At 41.5% G+C, this 21,729-nt stretch overlaps 1 protein-coding gene and 1 long non-coding RNA gene across 3 annotated transcripts in view; one reads left to right on the top strand and one right to left on the bottom strand.

Annotated features, from left to right (window-relative positions):
- The first annotated feature begins 5,054 nt into the window (after nt 1-5,054).
- Nucleotides 5,055-9,945, top strand: LOC146706205 (uncharacterized). Its single transcript, XR_014921466.1, has 2 exons — nt 5,055-5,197; nt 9,604-9,945. It is a non-coding gene; the product is annotated as an uncharacterized LOC146706205 (long non-coding RNA).
- The window catches only part of ap3b1a (adaptor related protein complex 3 subunit beta 1a), a 60,443-nt gene continuing 47,636 nt past the window's right edge, over nt 8,923-21,729 (bottom strand). For both annotated transcript variants that reach the window (XM_085464300.1, XM_085464302.1), the window contains exons 24-27: nt 20,425-20,509; nt 19,657-19,754; nt 18,095-18,233; nt 8,923-9,780 (exon numbers count right to left, since the gene is read on the bottom strand). In XM_085464300.1, the coding sequence (XP_085320426.1) occupies nt 9,627-9,780; nt 18,095-18,233; nt 19,657-19,754; nt 20,425-20,509 (476 nt within the window). In that variant the 3' untranslated portion in view covers nt 8,923-9,626. The remainder of the gene's footprint in view (nt 9,781-18,094; nt 18,234-19,656; nt 19,755-20,424; nt 20,510-21,729) is intronic.

Here is a 21,729-nt window from a genome sequence, read left to right as displayed (position 1 = left end):
CTCCCAGTCCTTGTCAAAACAGTGTGCCCATCCTCTGATGGGTAGGAATCTTTCAACACCGTGTAACAAAACTCAGATCATCTCAGACATGATAATGTACACAAACGGCTTCCACAGTCACCAGATCTCAATCCAACAGAGCAGCTTTGGGATACGGTAGAACAGGAGACGGCTGACCAAACTGTGGTCAAGCGGGCAGCGAATACTCTTTTTACTAAGATTAAGGCACTTTTTTTATTTTTGAAACATCTAAAAGACAAGCACAAACCGATATATGTATTCTACTTTGTATTTTATTTAACTAAAAAAGTAAAAATATATTAGTATAGAAAATACCTGTTAACTGTTATCACACATTTCATTTATAGCGTCACTTATGAAATACCATGTAAGTACTTTTTCAGACTACATCAGTGACATCTTTAAAAGCATATTTCAGCAAGTAACCTATCAGAAACCCTTCGCTCCTCATCTCCTCTGGACTGTAGATCGATAAATGTGGGAAACCAAAAAAGAAAGTGAAAAATCAAATCAGCAGAGCTGAATGTGTCTGTCCTCATAATGAGCCTCTGATTGAACATTTCACTGGGCAAACATGTAGTCATTAGTCTCTGTGCTCCAAGGAAGCATTTAAAAGAAACTTCAGTAGGAGAAAAAAAAAATCAAATTACAATACAGGAGTCACAGGAATAGCTGTGAAGCATCAATTTAAGCATAATCACCACAATTACTGCTCCCATGGGTCTACTGAAGTTACACTGTGATTGTTTTCAGGGAAGAAAAAGAAAGAAAACGTCTTTGCGAAGATATGACACCTATTCCTCAGATGTCACACATCTTCTCGTTGCTGTGCGGGTCTGTGTTTTAAGTGCATTCAGCTCATCAAGGGAGCATAATTTTGTGTTTCCAGAGGATTAACTGCATTAGCGTGTTGTGAAATGATCAGTTGCTGTTTATGCACTGCAGACTTTTACCAATCAGCCTGAGAAACAAATCAAATACGCGTGCATATGTGTGTGTTTCATGAGATAGTTTAAAGGGTCAGTTCAAGGAAATTACAGACATCGTTTTGTTTAAATTAACTTTTTATGGCAACTTAAATGAAATCTAAGGAAAGAATTGTGTTGTAAATACATGTGAAAAGTGAAAATATATGCTGTCTGGAAAATAACACTTCCAAAGTGAACAGCGTAGTAAAAATGGGAGTTTTTGACTGAGTTTAAGGAGATTTTCTAAATGTGTTTGCTAAAGTGAAAAGAAAACAAAAATATCATCGTCGTCCTAAATGATCTCCCATTGCCCTGAGTTGGAAACCTTTAACATATCCAGGCATCAATTTAACCACCCAGAATATTTTTTCACTTCCACAGCAGTCTAGCCCACTGGGCATAAATTAATCTGCCAGGCCTGAGCATTTTTTTAAGCTTTGTTTTGTTTGTATCCTATCAGTCTTCTGTCACCCTTAATTGTTTTTACACATCTAACAACAGCTTGTGGTAAGTCAATCTATAAAATATGGCCTTAGCGATCAAACCACATTTATGTCATCTAAATCTGAGAAAGGAGCAAATCTACTCTGCTTAAAGTTCTTAGCTTAACGTTTTTGAGGTAATGTGACTCTTCTGGGACTCCAGTAACTTTCCTTTTGTATCTCATACTAGGTCTTGGTCCAGCCCCTCAGTTCACTTCCTCGCCCCTTCTTTTAAGTCAGCTCTCTTTCACGAAGCTTGGGTAATAATTGTGGTTATAAAGCTTAGGAATGTCTGGCCATTCTTTGTGTCAGAAAGCAGAATTATTAAAGCTAAACTCATGGGCTAACAGCATTAAAGGCACAGTAGGTGATTTTTTTTTTTTTTGAGGTTATACAATAGAAACGTGGGTAAGATCAACATCACCATCCCACTTAATTGTGTTTTAAGGTTTGTGGTTACAGATCGGTTTAAGTTCCTTTTAATTCAAAGTTTAAAAATACCTCTTTAAACTATATATGACCATTTAACATTTGTACGTGTATATTTTTATCATCTCTTTCTCATTCTGCCTCTCTCCTCCCTCATTTCCACTTCATCCTCTTCCTCCACACCTCAGGCCTCATCTCCTGAATTAAAGTCAGGTCACGATATTGTGACAGTTATTTATTGACAGCAGATCAGGCACGCTATCCTCCTGTCTTAAACAACAACAGCTGGTTATGAGCTAACATTATATCATCTAATTTTAGGCTCGAGTTTCTTTCCCTCTGATAAACATTTTGATTACATTCTTCTCACATTGTATGAGTTTATTTGCTAACTGTCTTTGAAGTGGATCCATTTCAAAGAAAGTTTCACTAATAGTAGCTAACAGCAGCAAAAATAGCTACATTTTATGTTTGAAAAATTCAGGATAACCTAAACAACTCACCTCAGTATCACTGTCGATGATGATCATTGTCAATGATCATGACAATGAGTCACTTACTGACTCATCGCCTCATATCCAACTCCTTTCACAAAGTTTTATAGCCTCTTCCACAGCGAATAGACGTGGACACCAGCTGAGGTAAACAGAGGACTCAGCTCAGACTCACTACAGTACAGTATAGGGTCTACCTTACAACATAAAGCACCTTGAGGTGACTGTTGTTGTGATTGGGCCCTGTATAGTTTTAAGAGTCTCAAGAGTTGGGAGTTCGCCTTGTAATCGGAAGGTTGCCGGTTCGAGCCCCGGCTTGGACAGTCTCGGTCGTTGTGTCCTTGGGCAAGACACTTCACCCACTGGTGGTGGTCAGAGAGCCCGGTGGCGCCAGTGTCCAGCAGCCTTGCCTCTGTCAGTGCGCCCCAGGGTGGCTGCGGCTACAATGTAGCTGCCATCACCATTGTGTGAGTGTGTGTGAACGGGTGGATGACTGAGTGTGTAAAGCGCTTTGGGGTCCTTAGGGACTAGTGAAGCGCTATACAAATACAGGCCTTTTACCATGTATTAAAAAACTGAATAGATGAACGAGTTGTTTGTCCTACAGCAGCCACCATAGCCAGGATTATGCACTTAAATTGGGATGGGTCAGGAAACAGAACTTAGCCGACTGCCATCTGCAATCTACTGACATCTAGTGGTGAGATTTTGCACACTGTACCTTTAAGGATAATAACGGCAATAACTGAAAAATCGAAACAAAATGTGAGGTTCTTTACAAGAAGTGTCACCTTTATTTTTGACATAATGTACTTTCCTGAAACATTTTTTACTTTCAGAACTTTAAGTCTTATGTGATATTATTTGTTGTAGGCCACACGTGAGCCAAACATGGCCTGAGGGCTGGAATCAGCCAATGGGCGATCTCAATCAGCTTCTTAAAAGGAAAAAGATAAATAAATATTGGGGGAAAATATCTTAATGAATATCTCAAATCTGACTGTAGGCATTCCCCTATTCTTTTTCTAACCATTGATAATGTATTGCATTGATAACGTTAACCTGCTATAACAACAACTGAACCCTCGGAAACATGAAGCTGTTGTGCAACCCTGATTTTTTTCCCCCCATATAGATTACTCAACAAGGGTAAACGTGACACCAGAAATGTCTGAGGGACTTGGCCTGGACATTAAATAGTCTCTAATCTGCCATTACCTTGGTACAAAGTCTGTGTGAAGTCTGATCACCCATGTGAGATGAGCACAGGTAGTAGTCCGGTTAATTCACAGCAAGCGAGGGGTCACCATGTGTTTTGTAGCCTCCACGCTGTGCCCGGACAACTCCCCCACTTAAACCAAAGAATTTTCAGTAGTAAGAACATAGCTGAAGCACACCTGTCGTGTGCATCAGATGAAGAAGGCCAACAGTCTCTAATCGGATTCTCCCGACACTGTCCGGGGCTCATGTGTGCAAACCACAGATAGTTAAAGAGATGGAGGCAGCTGCTGTGAAGTCCTATTTTAAAACCTCAAGATGAGTGTTTCTAGAGACAGGAAGTGACTAGCAACAGGCAGATCTTATTATGAAACCCACACTTACTAGCTATTAACTTATCAATCGCAAGCCATTAGCGAGTAAGCTAATGACTTGGATAATATACATATATTATTATGTGTGTGTGCACATTTAACTCCAATGCCTGACCAAGCGCTTAAAATGTTGCGTAAGGGATAGTTCTTCCAAACCACTTACACTACTACTCATAGTACTGGTTATGGCGTTGTTTATGATGATGATGATAATGGTGATAATAGTGACTATGATGGTAATGAAGACAGCACTGATGATGATAGCAAAGATTATGGCAATGGGTGATGTTGGTGATAATGATTGTGGTGGTGACAATAATGGTGAACAGGATGGCAATAGTGAGAATCATTGTGGTTCTAATGATGTCATTAAAAACCCATTAAAAACCAGTGGGTCATAGCTGTAGAAGTCCCAGTTACGGCTAGTATACAGTATGAATATGTTACCATCACTTTATAATACATCCGTGCTGTTAGAGCTCAGCCTTCACCCGTGGATGAGAGGGGATATGAAAAGTGTTGGATAACTATAATTCACAACATGACCTTTATTGGTTTTTGTAAGAGTGGAAGAGAGCACACCAGAAAAGATAACTGAACAGTAAAGACTTCCAAAGGGTTATAAAGCGAGAGAGCTCATGTGTTGTCTGTGAATGGCTTTTTAGGTACTGATAAATCAAATAAGTGGCAGACGATGATAAAGAAAGAGCTGCTAAGAGTACTATTTGCTTTGTTTGAGTCTGTATGAGAAGCTGACATGTTGATTAAACAAATGTAAATGTAATTTTATTGTTATGACAGAACTAAAACTCGAAATGTAGCGAAGGAATAATTTGGACTGCCACTGCCATCTTTGCTTATGCGTGCTGTATCTTTGTCTGCACTATCCGTGGCTCCTTGTCAGATGAACGAGGGGTTGATCAGACTGCACAGGCTAATGAGAAGTCGCTCTCGGTGGTAAGGTCAGACAGGCGTTTCCCGAGCCGGGCTCTTCTTTTTCTCTGCGCCATCGTTCCCTTCATCTCACTCTGCTCTGTTCAAACAGAGGCTGTGATAAGACCAAGTGAACAGGCCCATCATGTCACTGTGCTGCAGCCTAGTGAGGGGAACCGAATCAAGCTGTCACCGTGCAGGAGTGTTGAGGGAGAGGTGAAGGGGAAGAGAGGTAGCCGCCTGTTCTCCCATTCCCTCCACAGAGCCCATTATAGCAGGTGCCAACACTGGGAGACGCATGCACACACACTCTCACACTCACACACACAGTGTTGTTTCCATTACTTCAGAGCACATGGCACTGACTTACATTCATCTTCTAGAAACTTATCCAACCTTAAACCAAGTCTTCACCCTGAAAATGTAATGTTTTATGTTATGACGACTTGATTTTGTCAGCCCAAGTGAGGTTGTACAATGAAAATAAAGGTCATTCTATTCTGCTATATTACCATGTCTGCTTTAGTTTAGCTTGTTAGCATTCTTTCTTCAAAGTTATATGATTGAAATCTAGCAGGCGATGAGCTACTAGCACAGAGTAGCACAGACCCATTTTTTAATCTCAGTGTCAGCATCTTAGCCTCTGTCATGTGTTGGTTTTTTTTTTCTACATTTTATTTACCCTAAAAAGTTACCTTATTTTGGTGAGAAGGTGAAATGCTAATGCTATCATTAGTAAGCTTAGCTAGCAAGTCACACTCATTAGGGAACTAGGGACTCAGTAGGGAACACGCACACACAGATATCAGATAATTAGTGATGACATACTAAAGCTTTACTCACTAAAGCTGAAGCACAAAGTTTTTAAATGTCTGCAGTTCACAGCAGGTCATGTTCCCACACAATTACTATACATATGCTTTGTTTTGTTTTGTTTTTTTTGTTCCAGAATATGAATTAAAAATGCTAAAGAAAATCTTTAATGATGCTTGAAGTTGAGCATTTGAACATCTGAATCTGTTGGGATCAACGCGCTTTAGGAGCCAGCCTCAGTTGGCCAATAGATGAGCTTTGGATTTCGAGGTTGCTGGGAGGTGTAACATGATCACTAGTCTCTACTTCAGTCGCATATTGATTGATAGAAAATCCAGTGCAGTGGTGCTCTTTTCCTTAGTATTTGCTTTATGGCCACATGCTAAGGAAAATAAAGTTGCTTATTGAAAGTAAGATGATCACCACAGTTAATGTGTCTGTACAAGATTTCATAGCTATTTATCCGATATCAATCATCCTTGTGTTTACATTAACCTCTGATGATTTGACATGTGATCAGTCCAGTTACTTAAAAATGTCCATATACAACCTATTGACAGCATAATGACATTTTTCTTCACAATATCAGTTATCCTGCACCTGCCCTATATGTAGGGGCCTTCGGCTCTGCTCTAGTATCTGTGAGTCTTATATTGTTGTTATGCTGAGGTTTCCAAAGTGATTCTGTTTGCACAGCTATAAAAAGACAATAAACCAGAGCCAGCTAAGCTTCCGTTAATTAAATGCACATTATGAAGTTGAAGTCAGACAAAAGTCATCTATTCATCACCAGGATGTTAAACGAGTTATTTCCTTAGCTGGAAATAATTTTAAAAATTAAATTAATAAACGAAAGATGAATTAGTCTCTTTCTAAGGGATTATTTAAGTCAGCAAGCGCTGATGTAAGGCTCTAATGTTTATTCAAACCTTTCCACCATTTGCTGCTCTCTTCTTCCGTTTATGCTCATCATCGTACGATAATACACCAACATATTAACGCCAACGTCACCTACACGATCAGGAGTTCAGCAACTAGATTTGACACCCGTTTATATTTTAGGCCGCTGAAGGTTCTTTTCTATCGCACATTATGACATTATGACATGTTACCAACCAGGTATTCGTGGCTTCTGACTACAGTCGCAATACTGTGACATGGACATGGGCTATTTACTTAAAATAACCTCAGGATTTGTACTCTAGTGTTTTCAGACTGAACCTAAATCACAAAATTATAATAATATTCTTTAATATTCAATATTGTTTTGTGAAAACCAACACATATCTCTTTTTTGGGAAATATCTCAGTCAGTAAGGTAATCTGCTGACTGAGTGTATGGGGGGCAACTAGAAATTTTTCTGTGGTTCTGGGGGAGCCAGCAGGTATCCTCAAGTTCTATCCATCAGTGTTGTTTAAGAATATAATTAGATCATAAAAAATTAAGAAAGTTACTTCATTGTCAGATAATAGCGCATTAAGAGCAATATCTCTTTTGCTCTCCACATCGACTGTTAACCTGCATGCAGTCATGCCGCTAAAATTCTGCTCTAACATGTGGAGCATCTAACATGTTAAGATCCCAGTCATTTAAACTCTATTAAACCCTTTATTACAGGCTTGGCTGCTCAGTCTGTAGCCACCGCTAGCTGCTTTCTAGGCTTCAACATCAGCTAATCTGACCCTCTCGGTCATGTTGATGGTGTTAGTGATTTCTGAAGCTTTAAAAAAAACAGTTACCTGATAATTGTTTGGTTACGGTTTATTTTATTCATATGTTCCATATATTCCACATATTTCATCCTATATGCACTAATTATCAGGTATCTCTATCTGGTAAAACCACTTGCTAAGCTTGCTAGTGCTAGCTTGTTCGTTTGCACCCCACTCTCTCATCCAAATATGGTTGCTTCTGGTTCTGAAATGGTGGAGGAGCTACCTGCTCACTTTGTTACTCTGAGAAGAAAATTGTAATTTGAGCATCACCTGTGTGTTATGATGATTGTTTATTTAAATGGTCCACATGGTTGTGAATATCTTGCCAATGGAGGCTAGTCATTAGCAAGGACAGGTACACGTTTAAAGGGTTAGGTGCTTGACTTACTGAATGAGTGGATGATTCTGTCCTCATTTAACACCTCTAGTTTACCAGCTAAGTCACTCACTATCTCAGATATAGATATCCTCATTCAGCCTCTGACGAATCCGATTTTTACACACACAATGAAATTGTAACTTAAACGAGTCTTCTTTTAGGCAGAAATCTGGGCTGATTGTGTCAGAGCCAGTCACATAGACACAATCATATAATCACCAACAAGTTGCCCAACCCACTGCTTCCTGTGGGCCTCATTTGAAAGAAAGTCTTTCTGAAAACTTGTAAAGCATGCAAGTATTTTTGGAAACCTCTGTGTGGATCTGTATGATGAAATGCAAGGTGTGTGTGTCTGGCAGGCCTGACACAGTGTGTGTGTGTAATGGGAACAGCTGGCTCAGGGAATGAGTACAGAGGGAGAGGTGATGGATGCGAGTGGAGCTCCTGTGACAGATGAGCTAACAGGTGTTCACCACAACCCTCAGAGAGACGCTATTTATGAGCCGGAAAAGACAGCCAGACGCAAAAGCACACTCCGCCACCGGCCTCCTCAGTGCTCAAACACATCACGTACATCTGCACAACTTTACTCAACAATGAGCGACACGGCAGAACTGCCTTCAGATGGAACAGAGGTTTTAGTTTGCAAGAAGCAGCTTTGCTCAACAGTCAAGTTGAAGCCTTTTCATGGCTGTACATACACAAAGTCCTCATGCATCTTGCTGCAAAAATTACCATAAAACATTTTTTATGGTGCACCTAATCTTGCACCTTACTTTTACTTTTCTCAGTTTGCAACTAAGCTACAACTAAATTTGGTGTTCTTCTCATGTTTATACTGACTCTGCTTCCACATATAATGCACTCTCTTTTAAAAGTGAATGACCTTAGCTTGTAGGAGGGCAGTGATTCAAGAGGAATCAACCTCTTTAGTTTAAAACAAGTGCAAACAAATAGGGGCTTTTGCAAACATTACCAGCCTCAGCCTGCCAATTAGAGCTCAATTTTTGTTTCAGCCACATTCTGTTAAATGACTAGACTGCATGACACAGCTTAGTTTTAATAAAGTCACATTTTTATTGTTGAGATGTACAGATAAAAAACACTCTTGGACATCCGAGTCTGATGTTTGGTTTTCTTGATAATGTCAGGCACTGTAACAAATGTGATTTGGTAATGTTTCAAGGCTAGAATGTAAAACTAAATCAGTGTTTGGTGTCACGGTATTCATACAGTTTTATGATTTGACATTGTGTTTGTGGGTCAAAATGCCACAGAGCATCCCCCCCTCTCGCCTGTTATTGGTGGCAAAGAAGTCGAATGAAACATCGCAGAGGCACAGACATGTTGGCACTGTGAGTGGAGCGGTGATGCAGTTCTTCCCCCCAAATGTATGTACAGATGTTGGTACATTATCATGCTTCATCAAACCATAAACAGCATGAGATTTAAGTAATTACTGCCGAGGAAAATGGCCAGTTAGTCGGATATTTTTACCATGGAGTTGTGTCTGGAAATACTTAAACACAACGACAGCAAGTTCAGTTTAATTCTAATTTATTCTAACTTCCATGAGGCTTCTAAAGATTTAAGATTTCAATTATTCTCGTGTTTGAAGATATTCTGTTTCCAAACACATAGGCCACAGAAATAAACACTGAATAGCATTTTTCAGTTGTTTACACTTCATTCTTTGTGAACACTTCTCGCTATGGTTCTTCTGCATTTTGGTGAAATCTTCAATTAAGCGTCGCCCCCGTTTATTTTTTATTACAGCGAGATGAAAAGAGGGGAGGATCCTACGCCTGGGCGAGGGCTTGTTTGAGGTCTTGGAGCAGCATGGAGGCCATGACGCTCTTTTCTGTGTTGATGGTAAGCAGCGCTCCCGAGGACTCGCTCAGTTCTAGAGACACCAAGACCAGAGCTCTGCTGCTGACTGTCTGCCCAGCAAACCTGCAGGAGAGGAGGAACACTTGGATCAGTTTCAAACAACCAAAGAAGAAACCAGGAACTGAAGTGCAAGGCTGAAAGTGGGACCTTAAAAGGCACATATGGGTCATACTATGAGCGACTGTTTAATTCTATACCACCGATAAATAAAAATTTATATAATTTTTATGATTACCGATCTTATTTGATGACCATCTTTGAGCCTGTCCAGTGTAGAGCTGATAAAAACAGATAAACCAGGCGAATGACATTGCCCCCCATAAGTAAACAAAGATATTAAGCCAATACTGCAATTAAAAATGCAGATTCAGCTGATCGCTGACCCCAGCGCTGACATTTTTGTCTGCTTGATTAGTTTGTGTCATTTCATACCCGATAACTTTAAAGTCTTTCAAACATTAATCACACCATCTGAACATTTGTCTGCAAAAAACTGAAACAGAAACATTAGCACAGATGTCGGCAAGTATCTTTTTAAAAATGTTATTGTGATATCAGCTCATATATCTATTAATCTCTACTGTACGCACAAAAACAACAACTTTACTAACATTTTACCCCTTCAGATCCACATAAACACTGATAAATGATAATTGCATTGTTTCCCCAAACTCATAAATCTTTGCAATGGAAGCTTCTCTAACATCTCACACCTTGTAATTACCCTAAATTAGGCAATGAGACAAAAGAGGAAAACGATGTGACAGGAAATACAGAGAGCAATGCAACAGACAGTTCATTAGGGAGGAGACACGCCCTGCAGTCAGTCAAACTCAATTTCTCCTGTTTTTATGGACTCCGAGTGTCTGTGAGTGTGTGGGAGCCCTGAGACCAGTATGGGGGACGCTCCGTCCAACCAACTCCCTGTGGGCAGTGAGGAGAATTCTCAGCCTCCAGTTTCCTTGGATACCATCCCCTGTAGACTGGGGGCATATCTGTGCACACATGGTCCCCATTGAGAGGGCTAACAAGAGGCAGACAGGGGCTATGACCCAGTGTGACCCTCTTTGAGGGTGCCGGGCTCCCTCTCCTGCCCCCCTTTGGCCCTCTGCATCTCTGAGCCTCACGTGGCTAACTCTCAGCCATCTGCCTCCATTTAGCACTACATCGCGCAACAAAGACCCCCCGTGGCAGCCCGCTTAGGCCTGACAAACAGCCCACAAAGAGCTCCACTTAGGCCTGACTAAAGCCTGTGAAGAGCCCCCACAGGATGGCCCGTGAACAGGCGCCGTCACAGAGGGTGCGTGGTGGGAGCGACTAGCACATCCACCAATTAGCGCGCACACGTTAAAGATGGGAAGGGGGGTGGGGGGCACATGCGTACACAATGAAGCCCAGTGTGTCTGTGGTGTGTCTCTGGGGATGCTGCTAAATTACCATAAACAGAGAAGAGGGAGTTTATCAGGGAGCTCTCAGGGAGGAGAGAGAGAGTCCTCCTCAGGCTTAATTAAAATATTAGCCACTTCAGCAGGAAACAGCAGCCATTCATGAAGAGGATGAATTTCTCTCTTGCAAAAGTACCAACCTCTTTTGCCCCGCTCTTATTTCTTTAAATAATTCCGGGCATGTGTATTCATCTAGGTTTCCAGCTGTGTGCAGGATGTGTCTGCAGCTGCACTGCATTCCAATCAAAACAACAAAATCCTACTTGTGCTAAGGAAATGTTTTCTTCTTTTTTCACCGGAGAATCACGAACAAATCTAAACATAAACGCTTGTCCCTTGCCCTGTTCCCTAACCCTCCCTCCCCCCACTGTCAAACAGCCTAAGGTGTCTATGTGGTCCCTGTGGCTTTGCTAATAGATTTAGGATATAAATCTTTTATTTACTCCGACAGTTAACACTACCCCGAGGCTGCTTTTATTTCGTCTCAGGAGACGCTGCCATGGGCTTTTGTTCACGTGTGGTAATAAGAGCGACTGAAAGAAACATGATTGGGCTTGATTTCTGAGCGTATTTGCTTTGAATACTCTCACTTTGCCGTCTGTAGCTGTGTGCAGGTGCAAAAAACAAAACAAACAACAAAACCCCCCCCCCCATAAACATCAGACAATCTCTGCGCGTTTTTAAGGACTAAAAGGGGGAAAGATTAAGGTCAAGCGCGCCTTAAATGGGTCATTGGTATTCTCCTGCACTCTTCACATATCGGGCTAAACACTGGATTAATTGCAGTGTATGGAAAGAAAAGCAAAGCATAACCCCTGGACTTAGAGCAGGTGGATTGGCATCGATCGGCAGGGCTGCGGCTAAGCATCACTCTCCAATTATCTGTGATTCTCCTCAGTGCAGAGAGCCTGTGTGTGCCATCTGCCTCCCCTCCACCCCGTCACTGGAAACACAACGTCGGCTTCACCTTTACATTCAGCCTCACGCGGAGAAGACAGCGAAGGCCCAGAGGATACGGCTCGGCACGCAAGAATGGATTAAGTACACACTCCTCACCCGCATCTCAACTAAACATGCAACCATGTTTGATTAAAGAAAAAAAACAAAAAACAAAACAAAAACCATCATGTATGTTTTCACCAAAATCAGAAAGGCTGAAGCTGACTGTGTGGAGACTACAGCTGGATGCTAGAGCCATGCTGGTTCTTGGCCAGGTGGACAAGTGTCCTTCAACTGAGTGGTCAGTGAGGCCAGACCAGAGCTGAACACAAGCGAGCAGACTCAACCGCGGCCAGGCAGATGGCCAAAGCTATTAGCCCCGGTTAGAACCAGGAACCCTCCGCGCATCTCCAGAGCTAAGCCATACAGACAAACTGCAGCACTGCACTCAAAGGGCAGAGGGACAGACAGACAGCAGAGGACAAACACAGACCAGAACAAGAAGATAAAAGATAAAATAAACCTGCCACAGAGGACATTTGTGTAATTAGGCCGGTTTTAAACAGAGACAACTTCAGTGAAATAGAGGAAAATCCAGTGTTTAGACAAAAAAAATAATAATATCAAATTGTAAAGTAAAGAGAATGAACAGCTTATAAATCAAGCGCCTGAGGTTTTTATTTATTTATTTATTTTTTGCTTTTCAAAATTAGCCTCTAACAGGAGGGATTGGCAATGCATGCAAAATTCGATCAAATTTGCTTTCAAACGGACTGAAAAATAGAGCACATTTATTCTATTCCGCCTGTTTAGACATAAACAAGAACAGCGTTTTCTACATTTGCTTTCCTGCTTGATTTATTGCCATCCTCCTTTCCAGCAATCAATTTTTGTGTTTCAGTGGCATCCCCACCCCTCCACCTCCGCTCAGCCTTCACGCCTGTTTGGGAAAAGCAGTGCTGCACCCTGCTGATAAACAAGGGGAATGCAGGGATGTAGATGGGAGGCGGGGGGGTTGGGAGGAGGCAGGCTGTTACTTTGTTAAAAAGCACCTGTGCCGACTAGAGCGCTGTGATCTATAACACAAAGCCTCATGAGCAAGAAGTGTGTGTTGTGAACTGTATCATTCTTGGGCTTCATATTGAAATCCCATCCATTATTTCTACATTAAAGCCCAAGTCTCACTCTGCAAAGGGGAGATTCCTGTGTGATCTTACCAAGATTAGAGAGTCCTTTCTCCAGGGAGATCAGAGCAGAAAAACAGGGCCTGGATTGGAGGTCACCTCACATACCACATTTAATGCAGAGTGACCTCTACAATAAGCTCTCAGTGGGTGTATCCGATCTGATCGATCACTCGGCTTTGTGTGTGTGGGTTGGGGTGTTATTCAGGGGGGAAACAGTAACACACAAATACCACAAGTAAAATGATCACCAGTGCTCAAACACGGTGCTAATATTATGCTTTTTTTTTTCACTGCAGATTCTGAAATATAAAGATTTATTGCTTTACACTGCTTCATGCACTGATCTGTCACAACATTAAAACCACTGTCTAATGTTGGGTAAGTCACATCCACATGGTCTCCTAGCAGGACACTGGACTGTAACAAGACTGCAAATGCTTTTCACTTTACCAGGCTCCATGATATATTTAGGGGTGGGTTTTGATTATCGATTTATTGATTAAAATCGATTCTAGCTTGGATAACGTGATATCGATTCATTAAAATCCTGAATCGATTTTTTAATATAAATTTATTTTGCCTGAGATGCCAGAATCTCAGGTTAAAATTCACAAAATTTCAACAACCACCAAACAGCTAAAACAGTAAATGAGAGCAGGAACACGGATCCTGCACAAAGACGTAAACACAAAGCTCGGACCTGCCGACGGATCAGAATCAGTGAGATGTCGCCTTTCTCACCCGACGGCACGGACACGGTCGGGGCTGAAAGACGACAGCTCGCCGATTCTGATGTTTCGGCGGGTCTGCGCTTTGTGTTCACGCCCCTTTTGCGCTGATTCTGAAGCTGTAGGTTTTATCTCTCTCCAAACAATATTGACTGAACCAGCAGCAAAAGAAGATCCAAACTACGCTTCACATAAACATCGTCATGAATTCTTTCTTATTTTTGTTGTTTTGCTTCCATCACGATAAAAATCACACTTCATGCACAGCTCTCTCTCTCTCTCAGTGTACTTCAAGAACAGTTTCCTGTCTAAAAATCTGTTTTCTGCATTATTCTCTTGCTTATTATGCACAAGTCTACCGTTGTTTACAGCGCTGCCGGCCGCTGTTTTTTCCTTTTACTTACTTCTGAAAAGAAAGCCTCATTTCTGCTGTTCAATAGGCTTCTGAACAAAATTAAACTTAAAAAAAACATTTATGCAAAACGCTTAGCTGCATCTCTAATAAAACCTCTGTAACTTTGCTCTGCTTCACTTCAGCAGCATCAGGTAATGTTCATATGTTGGTTAATGGTTTTCTTTCGTTTTTGATCTACTGCAGAATATTTTTATAAAATCCCAGGCCAGGAAAATCACCTTCATGTTTTTCTGTGTTTTATCCTCAGCTACTTTGACACAAAGGCATCTGCTGTGATGCTCACACCTTTGATAAAGTTTCACAAGCTTCAGCTCTCTTTTTATAGATACAAAAATATGGAAATGTGCTGATGCATGATCTGAATTATAATATTTTTGACTGTCTGAGGCAAAATTTCCCCCCGATTCAAATCGAATCGAATCGAATCGTCGATCAAATCGATTCGGGACCTTGTGAATCGTAATCGAATAGATTCTAGAAATCAGTGACCAGCCCTAGATATATTTGACTGTTTGGGGGATTCAGAAGAAATGCTGGACTTCTGATGGGCGAGTTTCACTACTTTATACAAACTGTTTCAACAGATTAATTAGCTTAGGGTTCAGTATCTTGCCCAGAAATAGTTGGGGATCAAACTACAGACCTTCTCTTTAGCAGACAACCCGCTCTACCTCCGAAACCACAGGGTTGGGAAATGATGATTAAAAGCAGTCTGCTGACATTGTTAAAGAAAGACACATCTGCAAACTTCAGACTGCTCATTGTCTGGCCGACCAAACAAAATATCTACATCTGAATAGCCAAAAGCAGCACTTTTGTGCTTTTCAAAACTATTTTCATAATTAACCTTAAAACTGTATGTTAAGTCTGTATTGAAAAAAAATCACTTTTGCATCTCAGGAGCAGCTCAGGAGGTAAAGAGAAGTTCAGCAGTCCACTTCCTGAGCTCCTCCATCCTGTGTGTTACTGAACCATAAACTGTCCCAACGCATTCATCAGTGGGGTCAGCAGGTAGAGCAGGTTATCTGCTAATTGAAAGGTTGGTGGTTCAATTCCTGGCTGCTCCAGTCTGCATGAAAAAGTATCCTGAACCCTGAGCGTTCATTGGAAAGAGGCATGTTGTATAAAACCCTTAGAATGCTCAAGTAGAGTCGAAAAGCACTACAGAACCAGTCCATTTCTGTGTGTGTGTGTGTGTGTGTGTGTGTGTGTGTGTGATTAGACTAGACAAGCACATTTAGCATTACTCTTGCCAAATCACTTTATGATTATTATATGTTTCCCATTTTATTAGGTTACCACATATAACCACCTCTTACAGATCACGCTGTCAAAGATGTCAGTTATGTTTGAGGAGACTGTCAGAGAGGAACACCACCTTCTCCATCAGACAGACCTCCATTGGAAGCAAGTGTGGAAGAGGTGGTCACCGTATGGACAGCAGCGGACCATATGGAAGAGCGTCTTTATCACTAGAAGGGTACAGGGTAATGCTGGGACGCTGTCCTCTTCTTCAGCAGTCACAAATGTAGCAGGGAGATTGATAGCGTGGAGTCATTTGAGCTATCGGTTATTCTGAATGAAGTATGGGCTTATTGGATGCACGTCTTTCCTACTGGCTAACATTGATTTCCACTCACTCTTTCAGCTCCCTGTACCCTTGTGCAAATGTGTCCCTCTTCTTCGCTTGTCCCTTATTTAGCCAGCTTCTCCAACATTTCTCCTCTATTGTGGCCTTAATCCATAAAGAAATTATCACAAGATCACTCAGAGATGAGCAGACAGAGACACGGGCCGGTATTAACAGACAGACACAGAGACCGTGAGGAGGTCGGAGCGCGGTGCAGAGGGATGGAGTGAAAGACAAAGAGGAAGTGAAAGAGAGACAGCAGCGCAGAGGGAGAGACAGATGGGGGTGCAGAGATGAATTGAAAGAGAGACGGAGCAGGAAACAGAGGGAGAGAGGGAGGTGTAATTATCTATCAGGTGTTCGGGTGTGCGTGACAGAGGAGGAAGCTCATTAGCACACTCTGTGTACACCAATTACACAGCCAGGCTTCTCAGGGCATTCCCCTGGCATGTCTATGTGAGGCTGCTGGGGACAAACAAGCACTTCCACTCAGTGACACCCACATGCACGCTGCTTAACCAAACTCGGCCTAAAATGCACCGGGCGCCCGGGAACAACTCGCAGACAGTAGTGTAAGACTACTAAATGTCTGATATGAGTCCTTATCGTTGATGTTAGCTGCACAAACATCTTTTTTTTTGGTGAGGAAAGACTTGCTCGTAAGTGTTGGTTTGTTTTTTTAGAATGCAGCATCCAGTCAAAATGTAATACTAATATTAGGGGGGAAAGGTTCATTATAATGTACTTTAACGTGATAACTCTTTTACTATTAGGTACACTTTACTTGGATCTCCTTTCACCATCTGCCTTGACGTTTACGACATTCTTCAAAGATTCAACAAGCTGCAGGAAACACTCCTCTGAGATGTGGTGGAACAACAGAACGGTAGGTAACATGGACCAAAATCTCAAAGGTGTTATTGGATTGAGATCTGGTGGCTCTGGAGCTATTTGAGTACACAAAGTGTCCAGAAAGGGATGGAGACAGCAACAACACTTGCTTCTAAGGATCCCAAAGTGTCCGAAAAAAGTAGAATTATAAGACCACCATCATCAGCCTGATCCATTGATATCAGACAGAATAAACCAACACCATCATGCTGTTTAGACCCAATTCTGAACCTGCCATCCAAGTATCGCAGCAGAAATCAAGACTCATCAGACTAGACGATGTTTTTGCAATCTTCTATCCAATTTTGGTGAGCCAATGCAAACTGTAGCTTGAGTTTCTTGTTTTTAGGTGACAGGAATGTCTTCTGATGCTGTCGCCCATCTTGCTTCAAGGCTTAATCTGTTGCACATTCAAAGATGCTGTTATGCAAAACGTTGTTAAAAAGTTTGTCACCTTTCTATAAGCTCAATCTCCTCTGACTTCTAGCACCAACCACCATTATCGCCCAGAGAACTGCTGCTCACTGGATGTAGCATTTCTCTAAACTCTAGAGCTGGTTGACTTGGATAAATCTGACACCAACCACCATACCACATTCAAAGTAACTTCAATCACCTTTCTTTCTCATTCTAATGCTCAGTTTGAAGTTCAGCAGAAAATCCTGACTACATGCCTAAATGAATTGAGTTGCTGCAGTGTGCCATGTGTAATCTCAAGGCTTCAAACTGATATTCCATAATCCAGTGGGTGTCGTCACAGTGGTTCTTTTAATCTTTTATGTAACTAGTATTCTCCCTTGAAAATAAGACCTCAACAAGACTTAAGTGATGAAATAAAATCACCTTGTATTTGAAGGAATAACTACAGTTCAAGTTAACTTTGGTAAAGGACAATTAACAGTGACCCTTAAGCCAAACGCTAAAGCCATCCGAGTCTGTACTGACTTGGCACACAAACGTTATTTCACGTCTTTTTGCTAAGCTAACCAACTGTTGGTGGTAGACAACCCAAAAAACACACATCTGAAAAAAAAAAAAAAAAAATCATAGTGCTTATATAAGAAAATCTCAAATCTATTTGCAGGTCCAATCTATAGCAAGAAAAAGAGCTTGATAATAATGGAGATGTGAATGACCTTTACCTGCTGAAGTTGTTTTGACTGGAAGGCACTTCTCCTACGTTGGCTACAGACAGGACCTGCTTGTTGATGGCTTGCCTGGATGCATTAGCTGTTGCCATGGTGATGGTTGCAGATGCTTCATTCATGCCCTGGAGCTTACCTGAGAAGATCAAAATGTTTAGCCACCAATAAAAATATAGTTCGGCATTTTTAAATCAGTAAGTGCAAAATTACACAAAAGTCCACAGTCAAGTATAGAAAAAAAATAAACACAACCCTAGCTGTGCAGTACTGTGGAATCAGGTTTCAAGATTAAAACCTCCCAATGAAATAATGCCTTCATCAATAAAGCAAAAACAGACTCCCTGGTTGGTTCATGAACACTCAGCAATGAGCAAGCAGTTTAAAAGAAAATCACTGGTGAGGTAAAAATAAAAGAAACAAATATATTAAAAACCTATTACCATAAGAATTAAACTCCACTCATTTGGTTTTAAGAATGATAAATCTGCTAGAGAGAAAATGGTCCTGAAAAGCAAGTTGTTCTTTTTAAATTCTTTTGTCTGCGTTTCAGAGGCACTCAAAGGGAAAAAAAAAGCACATTGAATGAAACTTAATTAATGCAGGAGCAGCATTTAGGAGGCACTTAAGAGCACACTGATGGCTCAGATATGAGAGTACACTCTCCAGTCTCAATAGCGACAACAGCATGCACTTCTACAGGTGTTTGTATGTGCTGGAAATACTGTTAAGTGCCTCAAAGAAGCAAGCAGTGTTTTAATGACCAAGAAAGAAAAGGAAAGGAAATGCTGATTAGTGATTGACTAAATTTAACATTTGCCTGTGTGTGTGTGTGTGTGTGTGTGTGTGTGTGTGTGTGTGTGTGTGTGTGTGTGTGTGTATTTTGTATCTATCTATCAATCACAATCAGAACAACAAAGTCACAATATTGCAAACTAACCAATCAAGTCATTCATATTTCTCATTTTCTGTGAAGCTTCATTACCGATTTGTCAAAAACATCTTGCCATAGCGTGGCCTGATGGCAGTTGCAGCAGCAGAAATCTTCTAAATACAGCAAAAACCTACGGCTTCCTTCAGGTGGCTAAAATCTCTTTTGCTGTTCTGACCGTGTCTGCTCAGTTTCTGAGCCGTTCAGAGCTCCTGACTGCTTCGAGCAGTGCCTGATGCCAAATATTTTAACACCCTGACAGTACAACATCTGAAAAACTCAACTATCCTCAGTAGAGGAAAAACAGTTTAAATGGTTTCATTTGAAGGTAATACACAAAGTGAAATTTGCTGATAAGCGCAGCAAAATCTTAAATATGATCTATTAAATGTATTTGCTTCTCTCAAATTCATCAGCCAGTTTTGCTAATGTGCTTGTGAGATTATAATAATTTCAGTATATATCATGAATTGACATTTCCATCTCAAAATATGGTGATTTGATTCAATTTGGTTCAATTTGTTTGCTTCTGTGTGTTAAACACCTTGTTTCATTTCAGCTAACAGAACGGAAAAACAAGACACACTTTTACTTCGTTCGACAATAATCTTTGAGTCACACAGTAATTCACCTTGCTCCTTGCAGAAGTCTTGTTCTGTCATGGTGCTGGCCATTAACAACTCTCCTACAGCAGGCTGGATGGACACACTGAACTGGTCCTCCTTGGTGCTGAGGAAGGATAAACACACACATACCACAGTAGCAAATGATTTATTTACAGAAGAAAAAGCAAAAACAGATTCTTACAAAGAAATAAGCAAAAATGCCCCCCCCCCCCCCCCCCAAAAAAAAACAAACAAACAAAAAACCAAACAAACAAAAACACTTTACTGCTTTTTTGCTGCATAATTTAAGACATCTGTGCACTTTTGTGTATGTATGCTCGGTTTGTGTATGAAATGTTTCTCTGATCATCTTGTAAACCATGCTGGGTGAATGGCATTTTGGGCCACATTGATCCCCCCGTCCGCCCAATCTCAAACTGATTTTCTGATAAGGTTATTGATCGGCTGCACAGCGGTGCCAATGGCATTCAGCAGGTTGATTGGGCTAGGGCTGATTACTGGAGGAATAATTGTTATTCCAGTGAACCAGGATCAATTGTGCCTGATGTCTCACCTGGGAGTGCTGGCACAGAGAAAGGTAGGAAAAGGAGAATTAACAAAGAACACAAAGAGAGGAAAAAGGAACATAAGAGAAAATGACATGTAAGGGTGCTGCGATGATGAACAGGAGCAGAAAAAAGGTGGTGAGGAAGATGTACAACTGAAGGTCTTTGGGGTGGGGGTGGGGGGGAACCACACCTGACTGAATATGAGTGGATGTCAGGCTGTCTTACCACAACTGGAAGTTGGCTGCTTGTGTCGAGTCACTGAAGTCAATACCCATGGATACCGTCACCGAGGCCCCTGGCTCCAACCGCTCTGAGAGTGGAAAAGAGGGGAGGGAAGACAAGAGGAGCAAAGGAATCAGTGAGTGACAAGGGCACAGTGTGCAGTGTGGGGAAGGTGGAGAGAAGGGAGGTGGGGGCAGCAGCAGAGTGGAACAGACAGGCATCCACACCACTTGTGTTTTCTACTTCACAAAGCAAGGCCACCGTGTGTGAGAAATCTATCCTTCAATCTCATTCCACACACCTCAGCCTCAGCTACAAAAAACAAAAAACATGAAGGACTAGCATATTTCCAAAACAACAGGCTTGTCAAAGGGAGCACAGAGAGAGAGACAGAAGTGAAGCAAAGCCAAAAATGCTGAAGAGTGAATCTGGACAGCTGAATGCTAGAGGTGATGGAGGAAGAGGAGGAGTGGGAGGTTAACGATGAGAAGAACACAGAGAGACAGAAACATCCTGCACGCCTCCCTACTCGGCCTGCGTTTCTCTCTCTGTGGAGCAGGCCCGTTTACTGTACAACTCTTTCCACAGATAGAAGAGGAGGAGGAAGTGGAAACCCAGTGAAAAACAGAGCCGTCATGGACGCCCTCCAATCCAGCCTTCTGTGATGGGCTCTAAATCAAGTAAAGTGTTTGCTTTGTCTTTAGGGTCTTTGAGTCTGTACACAAATAAATAAGCAATGTGCACTATTAGCTAGAGCTGGGAGATAGAACGATAACGATATGTATTGCGAAATAACTTTTTCTCGATAGAAAAGTTAAACTATTGCGATAGGCCTCATCTCTCGTCCTCTTAAAACAAAAAAAAGAAAAAAAAGAAGTAGAAGAAGAAGAACAGCCAATCCAAATTAAATAGTGCAGAGCCGAACCAATCACAGCCGCAGCGTCACGTCAGGTGACTTGTTACGTACAGCACAAGTGCCAAGCCGCACATGTGTATTTGTTTGGTAAGCAGCCAGCCGCCGTGCCGCCCGGGTAATGGAGGAAATGAGTGTGCTGACTAGAGAAAAATCAACCGAGAGCGTGACCGAAGGTTACTGAAGAGAAAACAGATGATGGTTCCAACGCCGGAGAGATTGTTGAACGGAAGAGCCATAGAAGTTCCGTAGTGTGAAGGTATTTCTGCTATTTCAAGTCTGACAAAAAACAGAGTAGCGCGCACTGTAAATTGTGCCGAAAGCAAGTCTGGAAATGCAATAAAGCGGTGCATGCTCAATCTCTGACTGGAAGCGCTAATTCGTCATTCGGCTTT

Source organism: Copadichromis virginalis, linkage group LG7 (assembly GCF_057382275.1).
Source record: "Copadichromis virginalis isolate Kocher_CV1m ecotype Utaka linkage group LG7, C_Virginalis_male_GT1.1, whole genome shotgun sequence".
Classification (NCBI taxonomy): Eukaryota; Metazoa; Chordata; class Actinopteri; order Cichliformes; family Cichlidae; genus Copadichromis; species Copadichromis virginalis.
The sequence above is the reverse complement of the archived record's forward strand: the minus strand, read 5'-3'. Positions and strand labels throughout refer to the sequence as shown.